General features: G+C 35.4%; 1 protein-coding gene across 1 annotated transcript in view; it reads left to right on the top strand.

The window, feature by feature from the left end:
* ATP11B (ATPase phospholipid transporting 11B (putative)) overlaps nt 1-23,936 on the top strand; it is a 110,235-nt gene that overhangs the window by 56,365 nt on the left and 29,934 nt on the right. Inside the window, exons 18-27 of the mRNA XM_068968769.1 lie at nt 319-392; nt 689-792; nt 3,000-3,181; nt 4,622-4,825; nt 9,779-9,932; nt 15,051-15,153; nt 18,322-18,467; nt 19,689-19,748; nt 21,492-21,619; nt 23,129-23,267. Of these exons, the coding sequence (XP_068824870.1) occupies nt 319-392; nt 689-792; nt 3,000-3,181; nt 4,622-4,825; nt 9,779-9,932; nt 15,051-15,153; nt 18,322-18,467; nt 19,689-19,748; nt 21,492-21,619; nt 23,129-23,267 (1,294 nt within the window). The remainder of the gene's footprint in view (nt 1-318; nt 393-688; nt 793-2,999; nt 3,182-4,621; nt 4,826-9,778; nt 9,933-15,050; nt 15,154-18,321; nt 18,468-19,688; nt 19,749-21,491; nt 21,620-23,128; nt 23,268-23,936) is intronic.

Below are 23,936 nucleotides of genomic sequence, written 5' to 3'. Positions count from 1 at the left end.
AGTGAACTCCGGGAGATGGTGATGGACAGGGAGGCCTGGTGTGCTGTGATTCATGGGGTCGCAAAGAGTCAGACACAACTGAGCAACTGAACTGAACTGAATGAACTTTTTGTCCAACCCAATACTTAATAAATGTCTGTTCCTTCTTTTTCTATCTTGTATTGTTGACTCATGATCCATCATCTTAAAAAATATAGTTGAGATTAATTTCTTGTTTTGAGTTAATCATTTTATCTCTTATGGGGGTTCTTTCCAAATAGTCACTTAATATTATTCAAAAAAGTAAAGATTTTGTCTTTCTTATTTTTTTTCCCGTAGATACAAGCTGCTTCATATTTTGGAATTTGATCCAGATCGTAGAAGAATGAGTGTAATTGTTCAAGCACCTTCAGGTAACAAATCTAAACTTTTATGAATTTGTACCTGGTGGTTCAGAGGTTAAAGCGTCTGCCTGCAATGCAGGAGACCTAAGTTCGATCATGGGTTGGGAAGACACCCTGGAGAAGGAAATGGCAACCCACTCCAGTATTCTTGCCTGGAGAATCCCATGGACGTCCCATGGACGGAGGAGCCTGGTGGGCTACAGTCCACGGGGTTGCAAAGAGTCAGACACGACTGAGCGACTTCACTTTCACTTATTTAATATTGTATCTAATACAATTTTTTAAATGTTCATTTTTCTTTTTAGGCGAGAAGCTTTTATTTGTTAAAGGCGCTGAATCATCAATTCTCCCTGAATGTATAGGTGGAGAAATAGAAAAAACCAGAATTCATGTAGATGAATTTGCTTTGGTAAGTGAAAATTTCTCTGATTTTAAAAACCATTAAAAATAAATATGAAAGATGTTTGCATTAGTATTTTATCAAAATTTACAGTAACTCTGTAGTTCTGTTACATTTTGTGTTGGTTCCTCTTTCTTTGGTTAAATACTGACCTTTTAACCTGCAAACATATATCTTCTGTTTGAACCTATTACAGCCAGAGTACTTATGGCTTTAAGGACCCCTCAAATTGCTGTATTATAAAAGGAGGGATTTCCCTGGTGGTCCAGTGGTTAAGACTCTTGCTTCCACTGCATGGGGCACAGATTTTTATTCCTGGTCAGGGAATTAAGATTCCACACGGCACAGCCAAAAAAAGGAGGGGGTTATACAAAAAATCTCAAGAATGTGTAGAACCTGGAGCCCTCATACATGCTGTGGAAATATAAATGATATAGCCAACTTTGAAAATAGTTTTACAATTCCTCGTGCAACACAGAATAATACAGAGTTACTATATGAGTCAAGGTATACATCCATAGAACTGAAAATACACATCTAACAAAAACTTGGACACAGGTGTTTGTAGCAGCTTTATTCCTAATAGGTAAAAAAATGGAAAAACCCAAATGTCTGTCAGTTGATGAATGGATTAAACAGTGTCCTATCTGTATAATGGAATGTTAATTGGCCATTAAAAGAAATGATATTCCTTGTTAAGTGAAAGAAGCGAGTCACAAAAGGCCACATATTCTGTTTATATGAAATATCCAGAATAAGCCAATTCATAGAGCCAGAAATCAGATTAGTAGTTGCCAGGAGCTGGAGGAAAGGGCAAAAGGGAAGTGTCTGCTAATGAGTATGGAATTCCTTTTGAAGGTGATGAAAATGTTCTGGAATCACGTAGTCATAATAATTGCATGACTTCATGAGTACACTAAGGACCACCTAATTGTACTCTTTAAAGTGAATTATGGTATGTGACTTGTGTCCCTCTTAATAAAAGAATGTAGGAGAATCTTACAAAACTGAAGTGCCACAGTTCATGTGAAGAGGAAGCTTACTAAGCAGTTCTGTCTCAGTCTTAGAGCTTCATGATCTCTCATTCCTGCATTTCTGTAAATGTTTGCTCCATACTTATCTCTATACATCTGCCTTTTTACAGTTTCTTTTCTCCCGTCACTTATTTTCGAATTGTTTATGGTCTAGTTCATCTACCACACTGTAACATCTGTAAGAACAAAGATATTCTACTTTTCTCTCATTTTAATATCTAGAACAATGCTTTCACTAAGCTAGGACTCAATAAATACTTGTGGAATGAATTGCTTTCGTTTATTTATAACTCTCATAGTCTCTTGACTTACTTAAGAGAAACGGGTGTTTATAGATACAGGTCATATGTAAATCAAGGAAAGCCAATATTTAGAATACTAAGTAGTGTCATATAGTATTTTAAAACCTTTCCTTTCTGAGTCCTTTTATTAGAATCTTTATTTTGGGTTTTTGAGGGGAAAATGTAAGAAAAAGAACTTTTATAAGCTTTCAGAGTTAGTTACCAACTTTCAGATATTAACACCATAAGAAAAATTGACCCTTGGTACAATCAGATAATCAAACATGTATTCCTAAGTTTTGTGTAATTCCAAATCACCAGTGAAGATACAATGATACAATTAAAAATCATTCATTCTGTGGCTCTAAAAAAGTATTGGTTGGTTGATAATGACCACCTTACAGTCTTCTTTATTTGAATTGTGAATTTGTCATACCATGAAGCTTCAGGAAATTATAGTCCCCTTTGCTTAAAAAAAATTAAGTAGATAAAAGTAAATTTGTAGTGGTTAAAACAAGAGAGTAGAACCTAGTGCTGCCTCTTTTGATTGGCCTGAAAGTAGCTTTGTAGAACTTTTTTACTTTCCTGGTAAAAACAGTTTATTACAGATAGATCATGTTTATGATCATGTCTAGGCTCTGTAATGTTCTACAGTTCAGTGACCTTAATTATTATGAGCAACTTTTTAAGAACCCATCAGAAATTGAAAGAGCTATGATAATATGTATCCCACAATTCAGGTGACTATGGTTTTGTAACAGTTTCCTGTCACTAGATGGTGATAATTTTTAAATTATTGATAGTTGATTTTTGGTAATGGTAGCCTCAGTTTATTTCACTAACTTTTTGATTCCCCATTAGTTATTTTCATTCAATATTGTTTTTAATTTTTCTCTTTTAGAAAGGGCTAAGAACTCTTTGTATGGCCTATAGGCAGTTTACATCTAAAGAGTATGAGGAAATAAATAGACGTTTATTTGAAGCCAGGACTGCCTTGCAGCAACGGGAAGAGAAATTGGCAGGTGTCTTCCAGTTCATAGAGAAAGACCTGATATTACTGGGAGCTACAGCAGTAGAAGACAAGTAAGTATCAGATAAATAGTCAGTGTCATTTTTCTCATAAGAATTTTTCTAACCAAATATTTCTAATGTATGCATTTTTAACATTTTATAACAACAATATATTTAAAATAAAAAGTTAAAGCTTTAATTTTTCCCAGTCTTTACATATAATTTTTGTCCTAGTCAGCTATCTGAAATACTTGATAGAATCCAGCTATGTATAGTTTTGAGTTTTTAGACAACTACTTGGTGTGCCATTCAAAGATTTTAAGCTCTTGCTTAATTCTCCAGCCTCACGTCCTACCATTGCCACCTTCTGCTTTTCATTTCAGCAGTACCAAACTGTCTTGTCTTCTGAACAACAGTGAAGACTGTTTTAACTAAAACTGTTCTGTTTTTGCCATTTTTCCTTTGCAAAGCTGTGCCTTCTGCCTGGATCATTTATCCATCTATGAATACCCATTCATAAATTATAGTTCATATATTACCCGCACTCTAGGAAGATCTTTCCTGACTCCTAATAGTATTTAAAATTCTCTTCTTTGGGAAGCCTTCATGTTTTGTAGGTAGTTTCTGCTGTTGTCCTGTGACAGTATATTATAGTTACTTGTTTGAAGACTCCACTCTGTTAGCCTGTGAATTCCATGCCGTCTGTTTATTCGTTGCCTTTGTTCCCTAGTCTCTCTCTCCATGTATGTTTCAGTTTCTTGAATTACTGAATTCTACGAATTAAGTCTATTGTTATGTTTTTTTCTATGATCTAGATCTAAGGTGTTTGCATTTTTTTAAGATCTAGTGTTTCATTTACTTTTCAGTGAGACTCTCTGAGGTTATATAGACGTTTATTGTCTGCAGTCTGATTTTTGAACTACTGATTTAAGAGATTTTCTTATCAAAAAAGAAAATCTCCTAATTTGAAATTTAAGACTTTTAAGAAATAAATTTGTGAAGACTATATAATTAGTTGGTTCTATAAAAATCAACTTCAAAGTACGGTCTTAAAATACAAAGTTGTAGATATTATATTTAAGTTTACATAGTGCTCCAGCATATTAGTACCCTGTGAGCTTCAAAAAACCAAATATGTTTACAGTAGAATTATCTGTCACCAAAATGAAGAGGAAGGAAACTTAACAATTGTGAGAATGCATACATGTTCTCATCAAGGCAGTATTGACCCAGGCGATTAGTAACTGTCACCTTGAATGCCCCGCAACTCTGGAATGCCCGTTGTGATAAATGTGTCAGCACACAGTTGTAGATTTTATATTAGCCAGGTGATCACTGATCTGGGTTATTCTTGTTTTTTCCCTAGTGGGAAAAAAAGTCAGTTGTATTACTATACTGTAGCATTCCTAGGTTAAGGAGTTCAGAATTAACCCTACTTGTACTATGTGATTTACACTTAAAATTCGGTCAAAAAAGTATTCCCTACTACTAATTTCTTTCTTTTGTTTTCAGACTACAAGATAAAGTTCGAGAAACAATTGAAGCATTGAGAATGGCTGGTATCAAAGTATGGGTACTTACTGGGGATAAACATGAAACGGCGGTTAGTGTGAGTTTGTCATGTGGACATTTTCACAGAACCATGAACATCCTTGAACTTTTAAACCAGAAATCAGACAGTGAATGTGCTGAAAAATTGGGGCAGCTTGCCAGAAGGTAAGAATATAGTTACCTGCATCATGGAGTTCAGGGGTCAGGAAGCTATTGCCCAATGGACCCAAATATGGCTCACTGCCCTTTTTACAGCCCATGCACTCAAAATAACTTTTACATTTTTTAATGGATGAAAAAGAAGTCAAGAGTAATATTTCATGGTGTGAAAATTACATGAAATTAAACATTTAGTGTACGTAAATTTTATTGGAACAGAGCCACATTGGTTCATTTACACATCAGCAAAGGCTTTTGTGCTATAACAGCACAATTAATTGCGACAGAGCACTTTTGTCGGTTCTCATTGCTGCTTGATACACTGCAAATCACAGTGACAGTTATAGCTCATTGTTTTCTGTGCCACACTGCTGTATGGCATTTTGGTATATTTTTGTTGTCAGTATTTAACTATCATGTCCAACATAAAAAGAAAAATGGACTTTTAATATCATACTCTTAAAGTACAGTAGAGTGTTGATTATTTTATTATCAAGTTAGATGGCAAAGCATTGTGTTTATTATTCAGTGACAATATGCTTTAATATACTGCCTGTTTCAGATATAATCAAATATGAAATAAAAATCTCATTACCGATGGTTCTTTTGTAATAAAATGTAAAATCTCATTAGAGATCAGCATTAACAGATGGACATGTGCCAGCTGACTTTGATAGAGAACATGAACTTTGAATCCCAATTAAAATGTTCTTCCCCTACCAAGAAAAAGATTCTTATTCTATTATTTTTAAAATTATATTTAATGATTATTATTAGATTTTTTTTACTTAAAATTTTTTGTGAAAATTTGTGTCTTCTTTTGTAATGTAAAAACCTATATAATATCTTCAATTTAGTCTCATGGCCTGCAAAGCTTAAAATTGAAATATTTACTTCTGGTGCTGTATAGAAAACATTTACCAACCAAACTGGGAAATGCACCTGCATTTTACTGTTCAAAGATACTTTCATACGTATATATGCTCTTAATTTGATCTGTTTTTCTCTAAATCTGCTTCTTTAGGTAGATCAACTTTTTTTAGCAGCCCTCATTTAACACAGTTTCTTTAAATTTTATTTATTTGTGGCCATGCTGTGTGTCTTTATTGCTGTGCAGGCTTTTCTCCAGCAGTGAGCAGGCTTCTCATTGCAGTGGCTTCGTTGCTTCCGAGCATGGGCTCAAGGGCGTGTGAGCTTCAGTAGTTGTGGCTCCTGGACTTCAGAGCACAGGCTCAGTAGTTGTGGTGCACAGGCTTAGTTGCCCTGCAGCCTGTAGAATCTTCCCAGATCATTGATTGAATCCCCCGTGTCTCCTCCGTTGGCAGGCAAATTCTTCACCACTAAGCCACCATGGGAGCCCCAGTTGGTTTTTTTTTTTTTTTTCTCTTTTTTTACCTTAAATAGGAGTGCTTCAGTGTAAGCATGAGGGTTGCTTATATGTAGGTATCTGAGATGTCCTACTGGTATCTGTCTTTGCAGTCTTGTGATGTTAATGCAGAAAAACAAATATGAAAAGACAGCGCCACAATTGTCACTGTACATTCAGTGCTTTATTTGTTTGTTATGCAGGGATTGATGTGATACTAAATTTTGGATTTTATCACAGAAAAGCTTATTTAAGGAATGTTTTGAAGAGACAGTACAACTTTCAGAAAGGTCTTTGCTTGAGCTCAAAAAGGTGATTGATCTAGGTTAATGACACTGGTTTTGATGCAGTGCCAACACTGTTGTGGCTACTTAAACATTTAAGGGCATAATGTCCAGAACTCCCTAAATATACAAACTAATTGTTCAGAATCATTTACTTCTTAAATATTACTCCTGATTATAAAAGTAATAAATACTCACTTTAAAAGCACTGAAAATAAGATATGATTAGTAATATAATACAGCCATCTGAAGATAATTGTTATTTGTATTTTCAAATATTTTAAAGCCTTCTATATATGTGCTTTTGGTGAGTCTGTTAAGATCATGGCTATTGTTCATTTCCCTTTTTGTACAAAAGCTGTATTATAAAGTGAATATTATACCTTAAAATTAATTTTAGGCTTGCTATGTGAAATGTATGTTTCAGAGATACTGTCTTCTTAGTGGAATATATTTTCTTCCTTTTTTTTTTCTTTTGCTGAGCCTCAGTGCTTGTGGGATATTAGTTCCCCAACCAGAGATTGAACCCAGATCTCTGCAGTGAGAGCACAGAGTCCTAACCACTGGACCACCAGGGAATTCCTGAAATATGTTTTCTGAGTTAACCATTTAAGTCAATAGGATTTTGATTTACAGACTTTCAGGAGGTATCTGTTCTAAAAATCTTAGCTATAGCAAAAGAATTCCATACCTTTGAAAGCTTTAGTGTATGTATCTAATCCTTCAAAAACACATTGTCTCCTATGTAGGCATTTGGGACAGTCATATAAGGTGTGTTGTTTATTCCCAGAATACTTACAGTGTGTCAGAAAAAAGAAGTAAATATATTGTCACAACCGTCACAACTGAATTGTAACAGAGGCAAGAACAGAGAGCTGTCTGTGGACCGAAGAGGGAAACTTAGCCCAAGATTATCCTAGAAACAGCTCTCTACATTAGAACATTGTACATTGAAACTCATGACTGTGTTGTCTCCTGTTTTGAGATGTAAACTTGTCAGAAAATAACACCAAGAAGCAAAGTGGCCCGTGTATGCAAATTCCCAGAGCTGAGAGGGTCATTCAGGCAATTGATAGTAGCTAAGTATGGCCAGGGGATGGAGTAGATGGGAGAGGATGTGGGAAATACTGAAACACGAGGCTACAGAAGTAAGCAGATGCTACCTTACTATATGCCAGAACTATGAGGTGCTTTTCCATATTGCATAAATGTTACACCCTGGATTGTGTATGCTGATTTATGAACTCTGTCTAGAGAAAAACCTAACTTAGTGTGCCTTGGGAATGTTCCCAAGGAAAATAGATCTGATCTGTCCTACTCTTGGCTGCTGCTGCTTCTGAGACCATGTGCTCAGGCAGTGCTTACACTGAATGCCTGTAGATAGCAGGGGTTGCTAAGTAAGTTCAGCCAACAGAGAGGAAAAATAGTCAGTTTAGATGCTGATTTCGGGTATTGGAGAATTGATAAAGGAAGTATACATTTTTTAAAATTTATATTGTAAATGTTAATTGCTTTCCACTTACTATACAGTGTAACACTATAGTTACTAGGCGTACTGTGAAGACATTTTAACTTACAGAAAAGATTTAAGTATTAGGAGACTGAAAATCATCATTATGTTTAGTTTACATAACTTGTTGCTCATTTAATAGTCTTCTCACTTATCATTTAAAAATTGAGGGAATAGCCGCTATGGAAAATGGTATGGAAAAACTTTAAATAGAACTACCGTGTAATCCAGCAGTTCCATTCTTGGGTATTTATACAAAGGAAATGAAGTCACTGTCTCACAGAGATCCACACTCTTGTGTTCACTGCAACGTTATTCACCATAGCCAAGAATGGCAACAACCTAAATATTCATTAATGTGTGTATGGACAGTGAAAATATGATGTTCCTTCCACACATGAAGGAATATTATTCACCCATAAAAAAGAAGGAAATCTTGCTTTTTGTGATAACATGGATGGATCTTGACAACAATGTGCTGAGTAAAGTAAGTCAGACAGAGAGAAACAAATGCTTATATGTGAAATCTAAAAAAAACGATAGAATGGTGATTGCCAGGAGCTGGGCTGTGAGGGAGAAGGGGAGGTGATAGTCTGGGGTACAAACTTCCAGCTTATATGTAAGATCAATAAGTTCTGGGGATCTAATGTACAGTATGGTGGCTATAATTAACAGTACTATATTATATATTTGAAAATTGGAAAGAGAATAGCTCTCAAATCTTATCACCACAGACAAAAAAAGCTTTTACATGAAAGGATGGAGGTGTTAAATAGTAATCATTTTTGCAGTATATATGTGTATCAGATCATGTTGTATACCTTAAACTTACATATATGTCAATAATATCTCAATAAAGCTGAGAAAAAAAAATAAAACGAAAATGGATGTTTCTCAGTAGCAGTCCTGCTATACTGTGAGCCCAGTGGTGAACTGTAGTATTTCCCTTTCGCTGAATTGAACACAATGCTACTCTTGAGTGCTGGCCTTCAACTGCATAAGAAGCTTGCTCCAGAATGTAAATCTATACGCTGGGTCTTTCACTGAGAAATTATTACCAAAGGGGGAGTGGGGTGAAGCAGCTGAACAAAATAGTGTGCTTAATAATATACTTTATTTACATACTGACACAATAACATACTTATGATAACATACTTATTTTCTCTTTCTTGTCACAAATAGTTCTCTCAACTGCCAATAATTAAGACCATGTTTTGAAATAGTCCTCAGTATAGTGTATGCCCACAAGAAAGATGTTATCCATGTTCCACCATTGTAATACCTGGCATTACAGTCCATTGTAGGGTTAAATATCAAGAGACAATTGATGGTTCCTTCATTCCTTGCCTTGCTACTTAAATATACAGTGAATCTAGCTTGTAAATTTTCCTGAACATTCTTGATTTCATTTAATTTTTTAAAATTAGAACTTGCTAAATATATAACTAGCTATATTTTTATTTTTCTAAGATTTTTTTTATACAGTTTGGGAGACTATCCTCAAATTATGTGTCACAATTCACATTTTAGAAAATACAGTTTCTGTGTGTGTGTGTATATATCAATTCATTGTAAAATTGAATATCATCTATTTTACTCTTCATATCAGTCACTCGCAGTTCTACTTAATCTTGACTTTCAAATAGTAGAACTCTATTCCCTGACATGTCAGTTTTGTAACTGAAGTCTATGGGTGAATGATCCATTTTTCAGTAAGAATCTTTTGTTTACTAAATGAATGTAAATACGATGGCTTTATGCATGTCTTATAGAGGATATCATCATTTTCTTTTTTTTAGGATTAGAGAGGATCATGTGATTCAGCATGGTCTGGTGGTAGACGGGACCAGTCTGTCTCTTGCACTCAGGGAGCATGAAAAGCTATTTATGGACGTTTGTAGAAGTTGTTCAGCTGTAATGTGCTGTCGTATGGCACCACTACAGAAAGCAAAGGTATGTTTATTTCATAACAAGTCGCATAGAGATACTTTGATTTAAAAGTATTAACGTTATGCCTCACATAGTTCCATTTGGTGATATACAGTATATGAATCTTAACCAGGAGTCAGTCACTTCTCATAATATGAATTTTAACCATATACATTAGGCCTTTGGAAATTTCACAGTAAATATTTAAGTTTCAGTTATTCATAATAACATAAAAATAGATCATTGTAACCTAGAAATGATGATGTGATAGAGAGCAGTTTGTGATATTCCTAGAGTCTCACAAGTTCTTTACTTAACTGGTGAAGGAGCCTATAAGACTTCAGTTCATCTGCACCTCGAGGTCATTCTGTTGATCTTTGCTTATTCTTGGATTCTCATGAATTGATAATTCTCTTTGTTAAAAATGAATGTTAAGTGCTAAATAGAACTTTAATAAGGAGTTAAAAAGCCAACTAATTGTGATATGACGCTGTAGTTCAGTTCAGTCGCTCAGTTGCTGACTCTTGGAGACAGCATGCCATGTCTCCCTGTCCCATCACCAACTCCCGGAGTTCACCCAGACTCATGTGCATCAAGTCGGTGATGCCATCCAGCCATCTCATCTTCTGTCGTCTCCTTATCCTCCTGCCTGCAGTCGCTCCCAGCATCAGGGTCTTTTCCAATGAGTCAACTCTTCACATGAGGTGGCCAAAGTATTGGAGTTTCAGCCTTAGCATCAGTCCTTCCAGTGAACACCCAGGACTGGTCTCCTTTGGAACGGACTGGTTAGATCTCCTTGCAGTCCAAGGGATACTCAAGAGTCTTCTCCAACACCACAGTTCAAAAGCATCAGTTCTTTGGTGCTCAGCTTTCTTCACAGTCCAACTCTCACATCCTTACATGACCACTGGAAAAACCATGGCCTTGACTAGGTGGACCTTTGTTGGCTTAGTAAGGTCTCTGCTTTTTAATATGATATCTAGGTTGGTCATAATTTTGCCATGATGTGATGGGACCAGATGCTATAATCTTAGTTTTCTGAATGTTGAGCTTTAAGCCAACTTTTTCACTTTCCTCTTTCACTTTAATCAAGAGGCTTTTTGTTTAGTTCCTCTTCACTTTCTGCCATAAGAGTGGTATCATCTGCGTATCTGAGATTGATATTTCTCCCGGCAATCTTGATTCCAGCTTGTGCTTCTTCCAGCCCAGCATTTCTCATGATGTACTCTACATATAAATTAAACAAGCAGGGTGACAATATACAGCCTTGACGTACTCCTTTTCCTATTGGGAACCAGGCTGTTCTTCCATGTCCAGTTCTAACTGTTACTTCCTGACCTGCATACAAATTTCTCAAGAGGCAGGTCAGCTGGTCTGGTATTCCCATCTCTTTCAGAATTTTCCACAGTTTATTGTCATCCACACATTCAAAGGCTTTGGCATAGTCAATAAAGCAGAAATAGATGTTTTTCTGGAACTCCCTTGTTTTTTCAATGATCCACCAGATGTTGGCAATTTGATCTCTGGTTCCTCTGCATTTTCTAAATCCAGCTTGCACCTCTGGAAGTTCATGGTTCATGTATTGCTGAAGCCTGGCTTGGAGAATTTTGAGCATTACTTTACTAGCATGTGACATGAGTGCAATTGTGCAGTAGTTTGAACATTCTTTGGCATTGCCTTTCTTTGGGATTGGAATGAACTGACCTTTTCCAGTCCTGTGGCCACTGCTGAGTTTTCCAAATTTGCTGACATATTGAGTGCAGCACTTTCACAGTATCATCTTTCAGGATTTGAAATAGCTCAACTGGAATTCCATCACCTCCACTAGCTTTGTTCGTAGTGATGCTTTTTGAGGCCCACTTGACTTCACATTCGAGGATGTCTGGCTCTAGGTGAGTAATCACACCATCGTGATTATCTGGGTCGTGAAGATCTTTCTCGTAGAGTTCTTCTGTGTAATTTTGCCATCTCTTCTTAATATCTTCTGCCTCTGTTAGATCCATACCATTTCTGTCCTTTATTGAGCCCATCTTTGCATGAAATGGTCCCTTGGTATCTCTAATTTTCTTGAAGAGATGTCTAGTCTTTCCCATTCTATTGTTTTCCTCTATTTCTTTGCATTGATCGCTGAGGAAGGAAGGCTTGGGAACTCTGCATTCAAATGGGAATATCTTTCCTATTCTCCTTTGCTTTTCACTTCTCTTCTTTTCAAAGCTATTTGTAAGTCCTCAGACAGCCATTTCCTGTTTTGCATTTCTTTTCCATGGGGATGGTCGTGATCCCTGTCTCCTGTACAATGTCACGAACCTCATTCCATAGTTCATCAGGCACTCTTATCAGATCTAGGCCCTTAAATCTACTTCTCACTTCCACTGCATAATCATACGGGATTTGATTTAGGTCATACCTGAATGGTCTAGTGGTTTTCCCTACTTTCTTTAGTTTAAGTCTGTATTTGGCAAAAGGAGTTCGTGATGTGAGCCACAGTCAGCTCCCGTTTTTGTTTTTGCTGACTGTATAGAGATTCTCCATCTTTGGCTGCAAAGAATATAATCAGTTTGATTTTGGTGTTGACCATCTGGTGATGTCCATGTGTAGAGTCTTCTCTTGTGTTGTTGGAAGAGAGTGTTTGCTATGACCAATACGTTCTCTTGGCAAAACTCTATTAGCCTTTGCCCTGCTTCATTCCGTACTCCAAGGCCAAATTTGCCTGTTACTCCAGGTGTTTCTTGACTTCCTACTTTTGCATTCCAGTCCCCTATGATGAAAAGGGCATCTTTTTTGGGTGTTAGTTCTAAAAGGTCTTATAGGTCTTCATAGAACCTTTCAACTTTAGCTACTTCAGCATTACTGGTTGGTGCATAGGCTTGGATCACCGTGATAGTGAATGGTTTGCCTTGAAAACAAACAGAGATCATTCTGTCATTTTTGAGACTGTATCCAGGTACTGCATTTCGGACTCTTGTTGACCATGATGGCTACTCTATTTCTTCTAAGGGATTCCTGCCCGCAGTAGTAGATACACTGGTCATCTGAGTTAAAGTCACCCATTCCAGTCCATTTTAGTTCGCTGATTCCTAGAATGTCGACGTTCACTCTTGCCATCTCCTGTTTGACCACTTCCAATTTGCCTTGATTCATGGACCTAAACATTCCAGGTTCCTATGCAATATTGCTCTTTACAGCATCGGACCTTGATTCTTTCACCAGTCACATCCACAACTGGGCATTGTTTTTGCTTTGGCTCAATCCCTTCATTCTTTCTGAAGTTATTTCTCCACTGATCTTCTGTAGCATATTGAGCAGCTACCGACCTGGGGAGTTCCTCTTTCAGTATCCTATCATTTTGCCTTTTCTTACTATTCATAGGTTTCTCAAGGCAAGAATACTGAAGTGGTTTGCCATTCCCTTCTCCAATGGACCACATTCTGTCAGAGCTCTCCACTATGAGCCGTCCGTCTTGGGTGGCCCTACACAGCATGGCTTAGTTTCATTGAGTTAGACAATGCTGTGGTCTGTGTGATCAGATTGACTAGTTTTCTGTGATTTTGGTTTCAGTGTGTCTGCCCTCTGATGCCCTCTCTTAACACCTACCATCTTACTTGGGTTTCTGTTACCTTGGATGTGGAGTATCTCTTCACGGCTGCTCCAGCAAAGCGCAGCCACTGCTCCTACCTTGGACTAGGTCGCCCCTCCTGACCTTGAACATGGAGTAGCTCGTGTCAGTCCTCCTGTAGCCGCCACTCCTTGGACGTGGGGTTGCTCCTCTCTGCCGCCACCCCTGACCTCAGGCGTTGCGTAGTTCCTCTGGCCACCGCCTCTGACCTCAGGCGTGGGGTAGCTCCTCTTGGCCACGCCTCTGTGCAGTCTGTCACAGCCGGCGCGCTTCTGCGTGATCTGTAGTTAGGAAATATTTAATGTTCAGCTATGATTCAAGTGAAAACTTTTACAAATATTTTTTGTAACTGAAACCATCACAAGTACATGCTTAGAAATATACATCTAAACATATTATTTCACATATAGAGCTAATAAACTGTACATCCAGTTTTTTTTTTGGCTTCATGGGGTTTTATTACAGTGCCTATTTTATTATTATAACCCATATACCCCAGTCTGTGGACATTAAACTGGAGACCAAACAGATCTAATGCCTAAATTCTTTAGAAAAGTACATTCAGTTTATTTTGAGAAGTTTTAAATCAAATTCTATGTCAGGATTTTACATTAATGTCCAATAGGTGGTTAGATTTGTTCAATGTTAAAATAGGTATTATGGTAACTTCCTCATCAGTTAAATTACTAATTTAAAGTATAACATGTTTTTTATTAAGAGAAACTAACTTAGAAGTTTGGCTGAGAATAGACAACTGTTAAGGCCCTTTGTTGTCCAGAACGCTGTGCTTTAATAAATCATGATGTTGTTATAGAATTGTATCTTCCTGAGTAACAATTTATAGTGTTTCTCTGGTAAATCTTAAATAGCTTATTTAACTTCTGTGGTCAAAAAAAATGTTCTGTTTCCAGTCACATGTTCTCTAAATCTTCATGTCACTTACATGTTTGCCATCATTTTTGCTTTACTGTATTTGCCTATACGGATTCTTGAAATTTTAGCCTCAAAGTCGCAATAAATCTGGTTTCTCTTGATTAAAAAAAAAAAGAAAAGTACATTCAAGTGTTCCAGAGAAACCATCCTTTAGATTTCATTGAATTTTATTTTGATGGCTGTTTAAATTTTTAAGAAACTTTATTACAAGAGAAAATAATTATCTTTTCTCTGTATCAAATGAAAATAATTTCTTGAGAGAAAAAAATTGCCTGACAAAGTTCAATTAATTGTAGCTAATTTTTTTACACAATTATTATGCTTTTTATAAATTTAAGCTGTGTTTAACAGATTCTTACATCCCATCATAAAATCCAAAGACCGCAGTCTGTTTTTTTGTCATTTCTGAAAGACATTCGTAACGTCTTAATGGAGACATCCCTCAAACAATGAACCCCAGTGCATATTACTGTCCAATATAAAACTAATTTTTTTATTACTGTACTTACAACAGATCATTTCAGATAAGTAATTTTATATAAATACAAGAAAATTGAAATTTTATTATAATTAATGAGTTGTATGTCTTTCAGGTAATAAGACTGATAAAAATCTCACCTGAGAAGCCAATAACATTGGCTATTGGCGATGGTGCTAACGATGTAAGCATGATACAGGAAGCACATGTTGGCATAGGTGATTGATATTTTTTCTTTGAACTTGTAAAGTTGTTATAATTATTTGATGATGAATCTTCCTTTTATAGAATAAAGTACAATGTCACATATACGAATGAAAACTGAATACAGTGGTGTAATATATCTCATCATATTTCTGTCAGAAACCTGTCATTATTAAGCCCAATATTTAGGATTTTTAAAAAATATTCATTTGGCTGCCCTGGGTCGTAGTTGTAGCATGGGGGATCTAGTTACCTGACCAGGGACTGAACCCAGCCCCTTTGTTTTGGGAATGTGGCATCTTAGCCACTTGGACCACCAGGGAAGCCTCAGGATGTTTTAATTGCAAATTTTCAAGGAAATAAATACCACTAGTGAATTTTATCTTCAACAGTTCTTCTTCCCAGTAAAGTTAGTTTAGTTTTACATGCAATTTTGTACCTTTTTAAATACTTTTACACAGTATCTTTATCATTTTTAAATTCTAAGTTCATGATATATATAATTATTATTTTAGAATATTATTATTTATCCATTAGTCTAAAGATTTTGGAGTGTATTTTAAAGATAATTGTAGAGACAGGAAATTATACCAGACTATAAAATTTCAAGTAACTTTCTAATTTAATAACCTTTATGCTAATTTTTTTTTCTATTTTGCCTAAAATTTTTATTAAATTCAGAATACTAAAATCATTTTATTGTATATATATTACCAGTCATTTCCCACTTAAACCATATTTTGACCTATCTTCCTCAATAATTTTATTGAGGAAGCAAAAGAGAGGAGTATGGGTTTTTGTTGAAGGATAAAATTTTAGAGTTATAATAGAAGATAGTCCTTGCTCTGGAGTTGCCTGTGTGATGAGTACTGATCAGGTCCCATATTTCTAGTGAAGCCCTCAAATCAGCTCCTTCCTCTTTGGGATAATTAACTCTTCATTTTGAAAACTTCACTCTCTTTATATTGTTTATACTGTTGTTTCCCAGAAATCTTCATGATAATTTGATAACTTACTGTATCATATGTTAGAGTATATAAAGCTATAATACTTGTAACAGTTTGATTTTATCAATAATATGATAACAGCCAGACCAGTGAACAGAATCAATTTGGAACACCTGGAAATTTAGTATGTAACAAAGGAGATGTTTCAAATTAAGTAAGGAAACAAATTATTTGATCTAATAAAACACTGATATAACTAGTTATTTGGGGGGAAAAAGTTGAGTCCCTTTCCATTGCTTATAGCAAAACAAATTCCAGATGGATTAGGATTTAAATAATTTTTGAAGGCCATAAAAAGTAAAAGACTTTAGTGAATAATCCTGTTATTTGTGGTATGGAAGGATCTTTTAAATACAAAACCAAAGAAAGCAAGGACCTGGAAAGGAAAAAGATCAACATGTGTGACAGAAGTAAATACTTACATAAAAAAATTTTAAAGACAAACTAGTAAAGAATATTTGTAAAATAGATGATAGTATTCCTGTTAAGTGAGGTCTTAAATTAAGGAGAATAAGAAAAACACTCTAGTAGAAAGCTCCCTAATAATCAAAAAGTAAGTTAAAATTGCCTTTCAGAGTGACAAAAAAACCCTAACATGGACAAAGGGTATAGACTTCCCAGGTGGCACTGTGGTTAAAGAACTCTCCTGCCAATGCAGGAGATGCAAGGGATGAGGGTTCAGTCCCTGGACAGGAAGATACCCTGGAGTAGGAAACGGCAACCCACTCCAGTTTTCTTACCTGGAAAACTCCATGGACAGAGGAGCCTGGTGGACTACAGTCCATGGGGTCGCAAAGAGTTGGACACAACTGAGCACACACGCATGTAGATTAATAAATGCCCTTAAACTATGTTAGTGGGCATGCAATTCGTACACCATGCATTATTATATATAACAATTTTAAATGTGCACCCTTTGGACTTCCCTGGTGGTACAGTGGATAGGAATCTTGCCTGCCAATGCAGGGGATGTGATTTCAGTCCGTAGTCCAGGAAGATTCCACATGATACAGAACAACTAAGCCTGTGCGCCAAAACTGCTGAGCTCTCGTGCCACGACTAGTGAAACCCTCATGCTCTAGGGCCCTAGAGCCACAACTAATTGAGCCCGCATGCTCCAGCTACTGAAGCCCATGCTCCTAGATCCTGTGCTGTGCAGCGAGAGAAGCCATTGTAATGAGAAGCCTGTGCACCACAGCAAACATTAACTCCCCCTTGCAACTAGTGAAAGCCTGTGCATAGCAAATAAAATTGAATGTGTGCCCTTTGACCTAGTGACTAGGCATCCAGGAATTCCTTTTAAGAAAATAAATGACTATGTTAGCAAGCACATATGTCCATATGTAGTAAGTAAACAGTGTCCATAATGTAGAATGTGATGAAAGCAGATTACAAAACAAATAATCCTATCTTTATGTACTTGTTTGTATATATGTTAAGTAAACATATATGAAATATGCATAAGGAAAACTTCTAAGAGTATATAGACCAGAAATAGTGGTTTTCTCTAGGAACTGTGAGTATAGATGATTGTCTTTACATTTTGGAACACTTTGATCCTTTTATGACAAAAATAGAAATTTTTAATTTTGAAAAAATAATTTTTTCAATGCTGGTTTCACATTGAATCAACAAACTTGGCAATAACTTTTGAAACCTAATGAAATATAGTAACCTCAAAAAAAGTGGTCATATTTGTGAGATAAAATTATGTACTGATTTTAAGTAATATTGTAAATTTTTCTTTTAAAAAGCACACTGAGTTTTGCGTGAGAGTTTTAAAACTGTTAAACATGGTTATTTTTACTTGATCCAGCATATTTTTTATGTTCCTTGGAAATAGAGACGTGAAAGCTGTTTTATGGCATTCTTTTCATTAAAATAAAAAAATGTTCTTAGATCCTGAACTTTTAATATTTTATATCAATTTTATTTTATTCTAGTTCTTTGAAGATTGACATTACATGCCTAGTATATGTTATAGCTTCATATTAATTACATATTTGATATAAATAGAGCAACCTTTTGGGAATCTACTGTCTACTGTAATTTAGGATGTAGTGATCCTAAATCCAGGTTCAGCTGCTACAGATAATTAAGGTATTTGCAGGCATATCTTAAAATTTACATTTACCAATTATCAGTGAACTAACCTTTTGGTCCCCTGTATTACAGGAATCATGGGTAAAGAAGGAAGACAAGCTGCAAGGAACAGTGACTATGCAATAGCTAGATTTAAATTTCTCTCCAAATTGCTTTTTGTTCATGGTCATTTTTATTACATTAGAATAGCTACTCTTGTACAGTATTTTTTTTATAAGGTGAGTTTAATGGAGATATTTTAGAGTTAATTGCTAACAGTATTTGAGATTTCAGTTTAAGGAATGTTAATATTACCATACAAATTAGTCTGAAATTTTTTTCGATAAGTCAAAATAATAGTCTATGGAATATACTTTTATTATTTTATCTTAAATCTAATGTGTACTCACACATTATAGAAATACACTGATTTGAAAGCAAATCAGTAGTTGCCTGAGGCCAAGAGTGTGAGTGATAGAATTGACTAGAAAAGTATATGATAGAACTTTGCTTGACAGAAAAGTTCTTTAACTTGATTGTGGTGGCGGTTACATGGATGTATGAATTTGTCAGGACACATCAAAATTCTCACTTATTTTATTCCATGCAAATTAGAACATGATTGGTTTGATTTATTGTTATTTTGTCCTGAACCAGTAGTAAATTTTAATTTTATCTCCACTATTATGATTTTAAGCAGAAGTTCCTTAATCTTTTTCCGGCCATGAATGACTGGTAGTCGAGTAGTATAAACTACTCAGTATAGCGATTTTAGATGCATAAAATAAAGTACATAGAATTACAAGGAAGCCAATTAGGTTGAAATATTGTTCTCTCTCTTGACCCTTTGGGCAAAGATAGGATTATTTGGAACCAATGTTAAGCTCCTCTGAATACCAAGACATTGATACATCAGAGTGTTCTGTGTTGCATGTATTTCTGTAGTTGGTGGCTGCAGCCCAGTGAAAGAACACAGGGAGATTGCATGATGCTAATAGACGATGTTGGCGGTTTTTTCTTAGCTTATTATAACAACTTTTGCTGTGACCTAAGGCTTTTGTAATGGAAAGAGATTTTGATCACTCCATTTATTGTATTTTCAATATTTTTGCATTTTAAAGTAATTTTAGCCCTTTAAGTAAGCCTTCCTAATTGTATTGTGTATGAAAAGTATTGAATAATAGTTATAAATTCAAAATTGTCATATTGTTTGGCAATGATAAGAGTCAAAGGTAATTTCATTCTGACATTTGCAGTGTTTCATAGACTACTTTTAGGCATTTTTTAATAAAATGGGATTCTTATTTTCCTATTTTGTATGGACAAGTTCTAATGGGCAGATCTACTTACCATATCAACTGAGATTATTTTCTGGACTGTTTAATAAAAGTCATTTTTAGAAATCATCTCTCATTTAGACTTAAATATTTCAATTATTTTCATTTAATCTTGTTTTTCAGAATGTGTGCTTTATCACACCCCAATTTTTATATCAGTTCTACTGTTTGTTTTCTCAACAAGTAAGTAAATAGAATCTTTGTTTTATCCTTTTAGATAAAGAGTAAAGTATGTGTGTTCAGGTTTTGTTAAATTCTTGGAGGGACTTTTTCTATTTTTCCTAGTTGTACAGATAACTAGCTAGACATAACTTTTCTTATAGTATATTTAATTAGCTTAGCGTCAGTATTTCTTTTTTCTGATTTTCAGTTTGAAGTGAGTGTGAATACCAAAAAATATTTTAACTGTGGATGCTTTTTTAAAAAAATAGATATTATTACTCTTAGTAGCTTATGAGAGGACTTTGCTATTTTCAACTTATATATGAAGTGAAGTGAAGTCTCTCAGTTGTGTCCAACTCTTTGCAACCCCGTGGACTGTAGCCCACCAGGCTCCTCCGTCCATGGGATTCTCCAGACAAGAATACTAGAGTGGGTTGCCATTTCCTTCTGCAGGGGATCTTCCCAACCCAGGGATCGAACCCAGGTCTCCTGTATTACAAGCAGACACTTTAACCTCTGAGCCACCAGGGAAGCCTCAACTTATGTATAGTACTTCTATAAAATTCATATCAAGCCAGGCCCCATAATTGTTGGAAGATTACATCATTGTTTATTTTTTGACTCATAGAATTTTTTTTTAGATTTGGAAGAAACATAGTGATTGAGTCCAGGGATGACATATAGGTTTCATCTCAGAAGGTAAATAATTAAATGGAGGTTCCAGGAGTGCTATATTGAAAAGGGTTCTGAAGCTACATGGCTATATGCTCAGAGGGAAAACTTTGTAATAGGTTAACAGTAGCTATAATGAACACTTGATGGATCTTTTCTTTGTACACATGTCACATAGAGAAGGAAACTGAAGTCCATAGAGATTAACTAACTAGCCCAAGATTACATAGTTAAGTTAATAACTAAACCATGCTTCTGACTACTTGAGCACCCTTCTCACATACCATACTCAGTATCTCTAATTGATCAAGACATTTGTTCTGATTTATTGAAAGTTTTAATTATCTTAGGTTTTTGGGGGATTTTTTAATGAGTTTTTTCCTACCCTTAATCACCGTTTTCTTCTTTGTTTACAACCTGGAACTCTAAATCTGAGACACCTGCTTGGACATTGATTGCTAGTAAAAATGTTCTACCTGGATGAAATAGAGAATGCTGTGAGAGCATGTGACAAGACTTAACCTATTTTGATTAGGTTTTCAGGGAATTTATAGTATAATCTGAGAGACAGTGTCAATGTTAATAAAAGCTATATGTGAAGAATAGGCAAAGTGCTAAGCACTTAGTACCAACAGTAGCACATATAACTGTTTAGAAGAAGCAGCTATCATCAGGAATTTAAGCCAGTGTTTTTAAGTTTCATGGATCATGGATTAAAGAAAGTGTAGGACTTAGGTGGGAAGACAAAGCTATGAAAGCAAAACTATATGTGTAGCACATCAAAGAAATAATAACAAGCCTAGGACACATGGAAGAGAATTGTGTAAAATTGCATCACAGTGATCAAATTAGAATATCTTGAAATATAGATCCATCTGACTGTAATAGCAGAATCATGTGACATAACAAAATATTCCAATTTCCACAAAGAATATAAATGTAGAAACATTATGTCTATATAAGAAACAAATTAGACTTATGAAAATGGATTCAGAATAAACTGAAAATATGTAATTTTTATGGTGCTTCTTTGTAATTATATGAATAATAGTAATCTAGAGTCTACAAATTCCTACAAATTTCTCTTTCTAGACACTATATGACAGCGTGTACCTGACTTTATACAACATTTGTTTTACATCCCTGCCTATTCTGATATATAGTCTGTTGGAACAACATATAGACCCTCATGTATTACAGAACAAGCCCACCCTCTATCGGTAAGTGTTTTCCAGTATTAAATGTCCATACCACCTCTTGCAACAAGTAGTACGTTGTATTTCAATAGTTACCCATTTTAAAAAATATCTTAAAAATAAGCAAGTATATCAGGCAATTTTGTGGTGATTAATGTCTTACTAAGGGAAATACTTAAGTTTTCGTATGATTTATAGGTGTTCAACATTGAAGAGAATATTTGAATGATTTTTCCAATGTTTTTAGGAATGAATAGTGTCGTCCTAGGAATGCATTGAGCAGTTGCATAATTGGCACTTACTGTTTTAAACCAACAATACTCTGTTTCATGGGCACACACACAAGTTATTCATTACTTAGTTGTCTCTAGAGTTCCTAAAAAATAGTTCGTGTTCTAGACCTGCCAAATTTATGGGTAGTAATTGATGCAAAATGCAGAGTTGAGGCCATTAAATCCCATCCCAGGCCCCCTGGGTTTTTCCTTTCTCAGAACCAAGTAATCATAGATATATGGACTTAACTCAGGACTAACTTATGATTCCCACATTAACTTGACCTTTACACTTATAGAGATATTCAGTTATCCAGAAATGGCAGTAACTTACCTTGATTTCCCAGGATATCTAGGTCTGGGCTTGGCCCAAGATTGTGCTTAATTGTTTAGTTGTGTCTGACTGTTTGCAACCCCATGGACTATAGCCCACCAGGCTCCTCTGTCCATGGGGATTCTCCAGGCCAGAATACTGGAGTGAGTTGCCATGCCCTGCTCCAGGGTATCTTCCCAACCCAGGGATTGAACCCAGGTCTCCCGCATAGCAGGAGGATTCTTTATCATCTGAGCCACCAGGGAAGCCCAGGAATACTGGAGTCGGTAGCCTATCCCTTCTCCAGGGGATCTTCCTGGCCTATGAATTGAACCAGGGTCTCCGTCATTGCAGGCAGATTCTTTAGCAGCTGAGCTACCAAAGCCCTGACCCAAGATTGGCATAGACTTTTCTTCTCATAATAGCTGTTGATAGATGTGAACTCAGTTAGGAACCTTAGTGCTGAACCTAGCTGACATGACTCCACCATAAAGAAATAATCATGGCTGAGTTATAACAGAATGTAACAGAATTTGACAGAGGGAATTCCCAGGCAGTCCAGTGGTTAGGATTCTAGGCTTTCACTACTAGGGGGCCAGGTTCAATCCCTGGTCAGGAAACTAAGATCCCATAATGCACACATTATGGCCACAAAAAAGTAAATAACAAAGAAATAGCAACTTTACACAATTAAACTGAAGAATTATGCCCATATCATATTTCCTTATCAAATGAAAAATTGTATTTGAATATGTTATGAGAATTATAAGCTATTACACAGCTGTATGATTTACAAGCAGTGGTTTGTAAATTAGGTATTGTTCTTCTAAAATTTGTAAGCAATTTGAAAAAAAGCCATCTTGTTTTTTAATTATCAAATTGTAATAATTATTTAGTAGGTAAATAATAAATCCTGATTTTTTTTTCTCTTTTTTTTTAAATTTGCAGAGACATAAGTAAAAACCGTCAATTAAGCATGAAAACATTTCTTTATTGGACCATCTTGGGTTTCAGTCATGCCTTTATTTTCTTTTTTGGATCCTATTTTCTCATAGGGAAAGATACATCTCTGCTTGGAAATGGCCAGGTAAAATATACAGTTTTTTACAGAAAGTTTTTAATAATTAATGTAGTTTGGCTTTTGATAACTTTCTGTCATAAAAAATAAAGTAAAATTACATTTAAGTTATAAAGTTGTATATATTAAATTAAAATGCAATTATTAAAAGGTTTTAACTTATTTTTAATCAAATTTCACACAAATGAAAATTAAAACAGAAAGGCAGTGCAGTGTAATTTTAATGTGAATCTCAAGTTACCTAAGTAGTTTTGCGGGTTCAAAAATTAATTCATATAAGGGGATATATTCATGCCACTGCATGCTGTTCACTTCAGGATTGTGTTTTAACAATAGCTACTGTTAATTTAGTACTTAATATTGTGCTCAGTGCTTTACGTGCTGCATTTCCATTAATCCTCACAGTAATTCTGTTGGAACGATACTATTACTTGGCTTTTGCAAATGAAAAATAGAGACAATGTCTAGGGTTTTGCTTTTAAATGGATGGGTTGGGTTTTTTTTTTTTTTGGTATGCTTAAAAAGTGCTGCTGTGCTCTTAAGTGCACACCAGCAATCCTGAAGATGTCAAGTTACAGTTTAGAATGGCCATATTTCTGAAATGTAAACTTGGAAAGGAGTTTGTTGCTTCTGTGTCCTGACTGGAATGCTCATGTTCAGAGATGGTTTGCAGAACTC

Source organism: Capricornis sumatraensis, chromosome 1 (assembly GCF_032405125.1).
Source record: "Capricornis sumatraensis isolate serow.1 chromosome 1, serow.2, whole genome shotgun sequence".
NCBI classification, from domain to species: Eukaryota; Metazoa; Chordata; class Mammalia; order Artiodactyla; family Bovidae; genus Capricornis; species Capricornis sumatraensis.
This window is presented reverse-complemented; position numbering and strand designations above follow the sequence as displayed.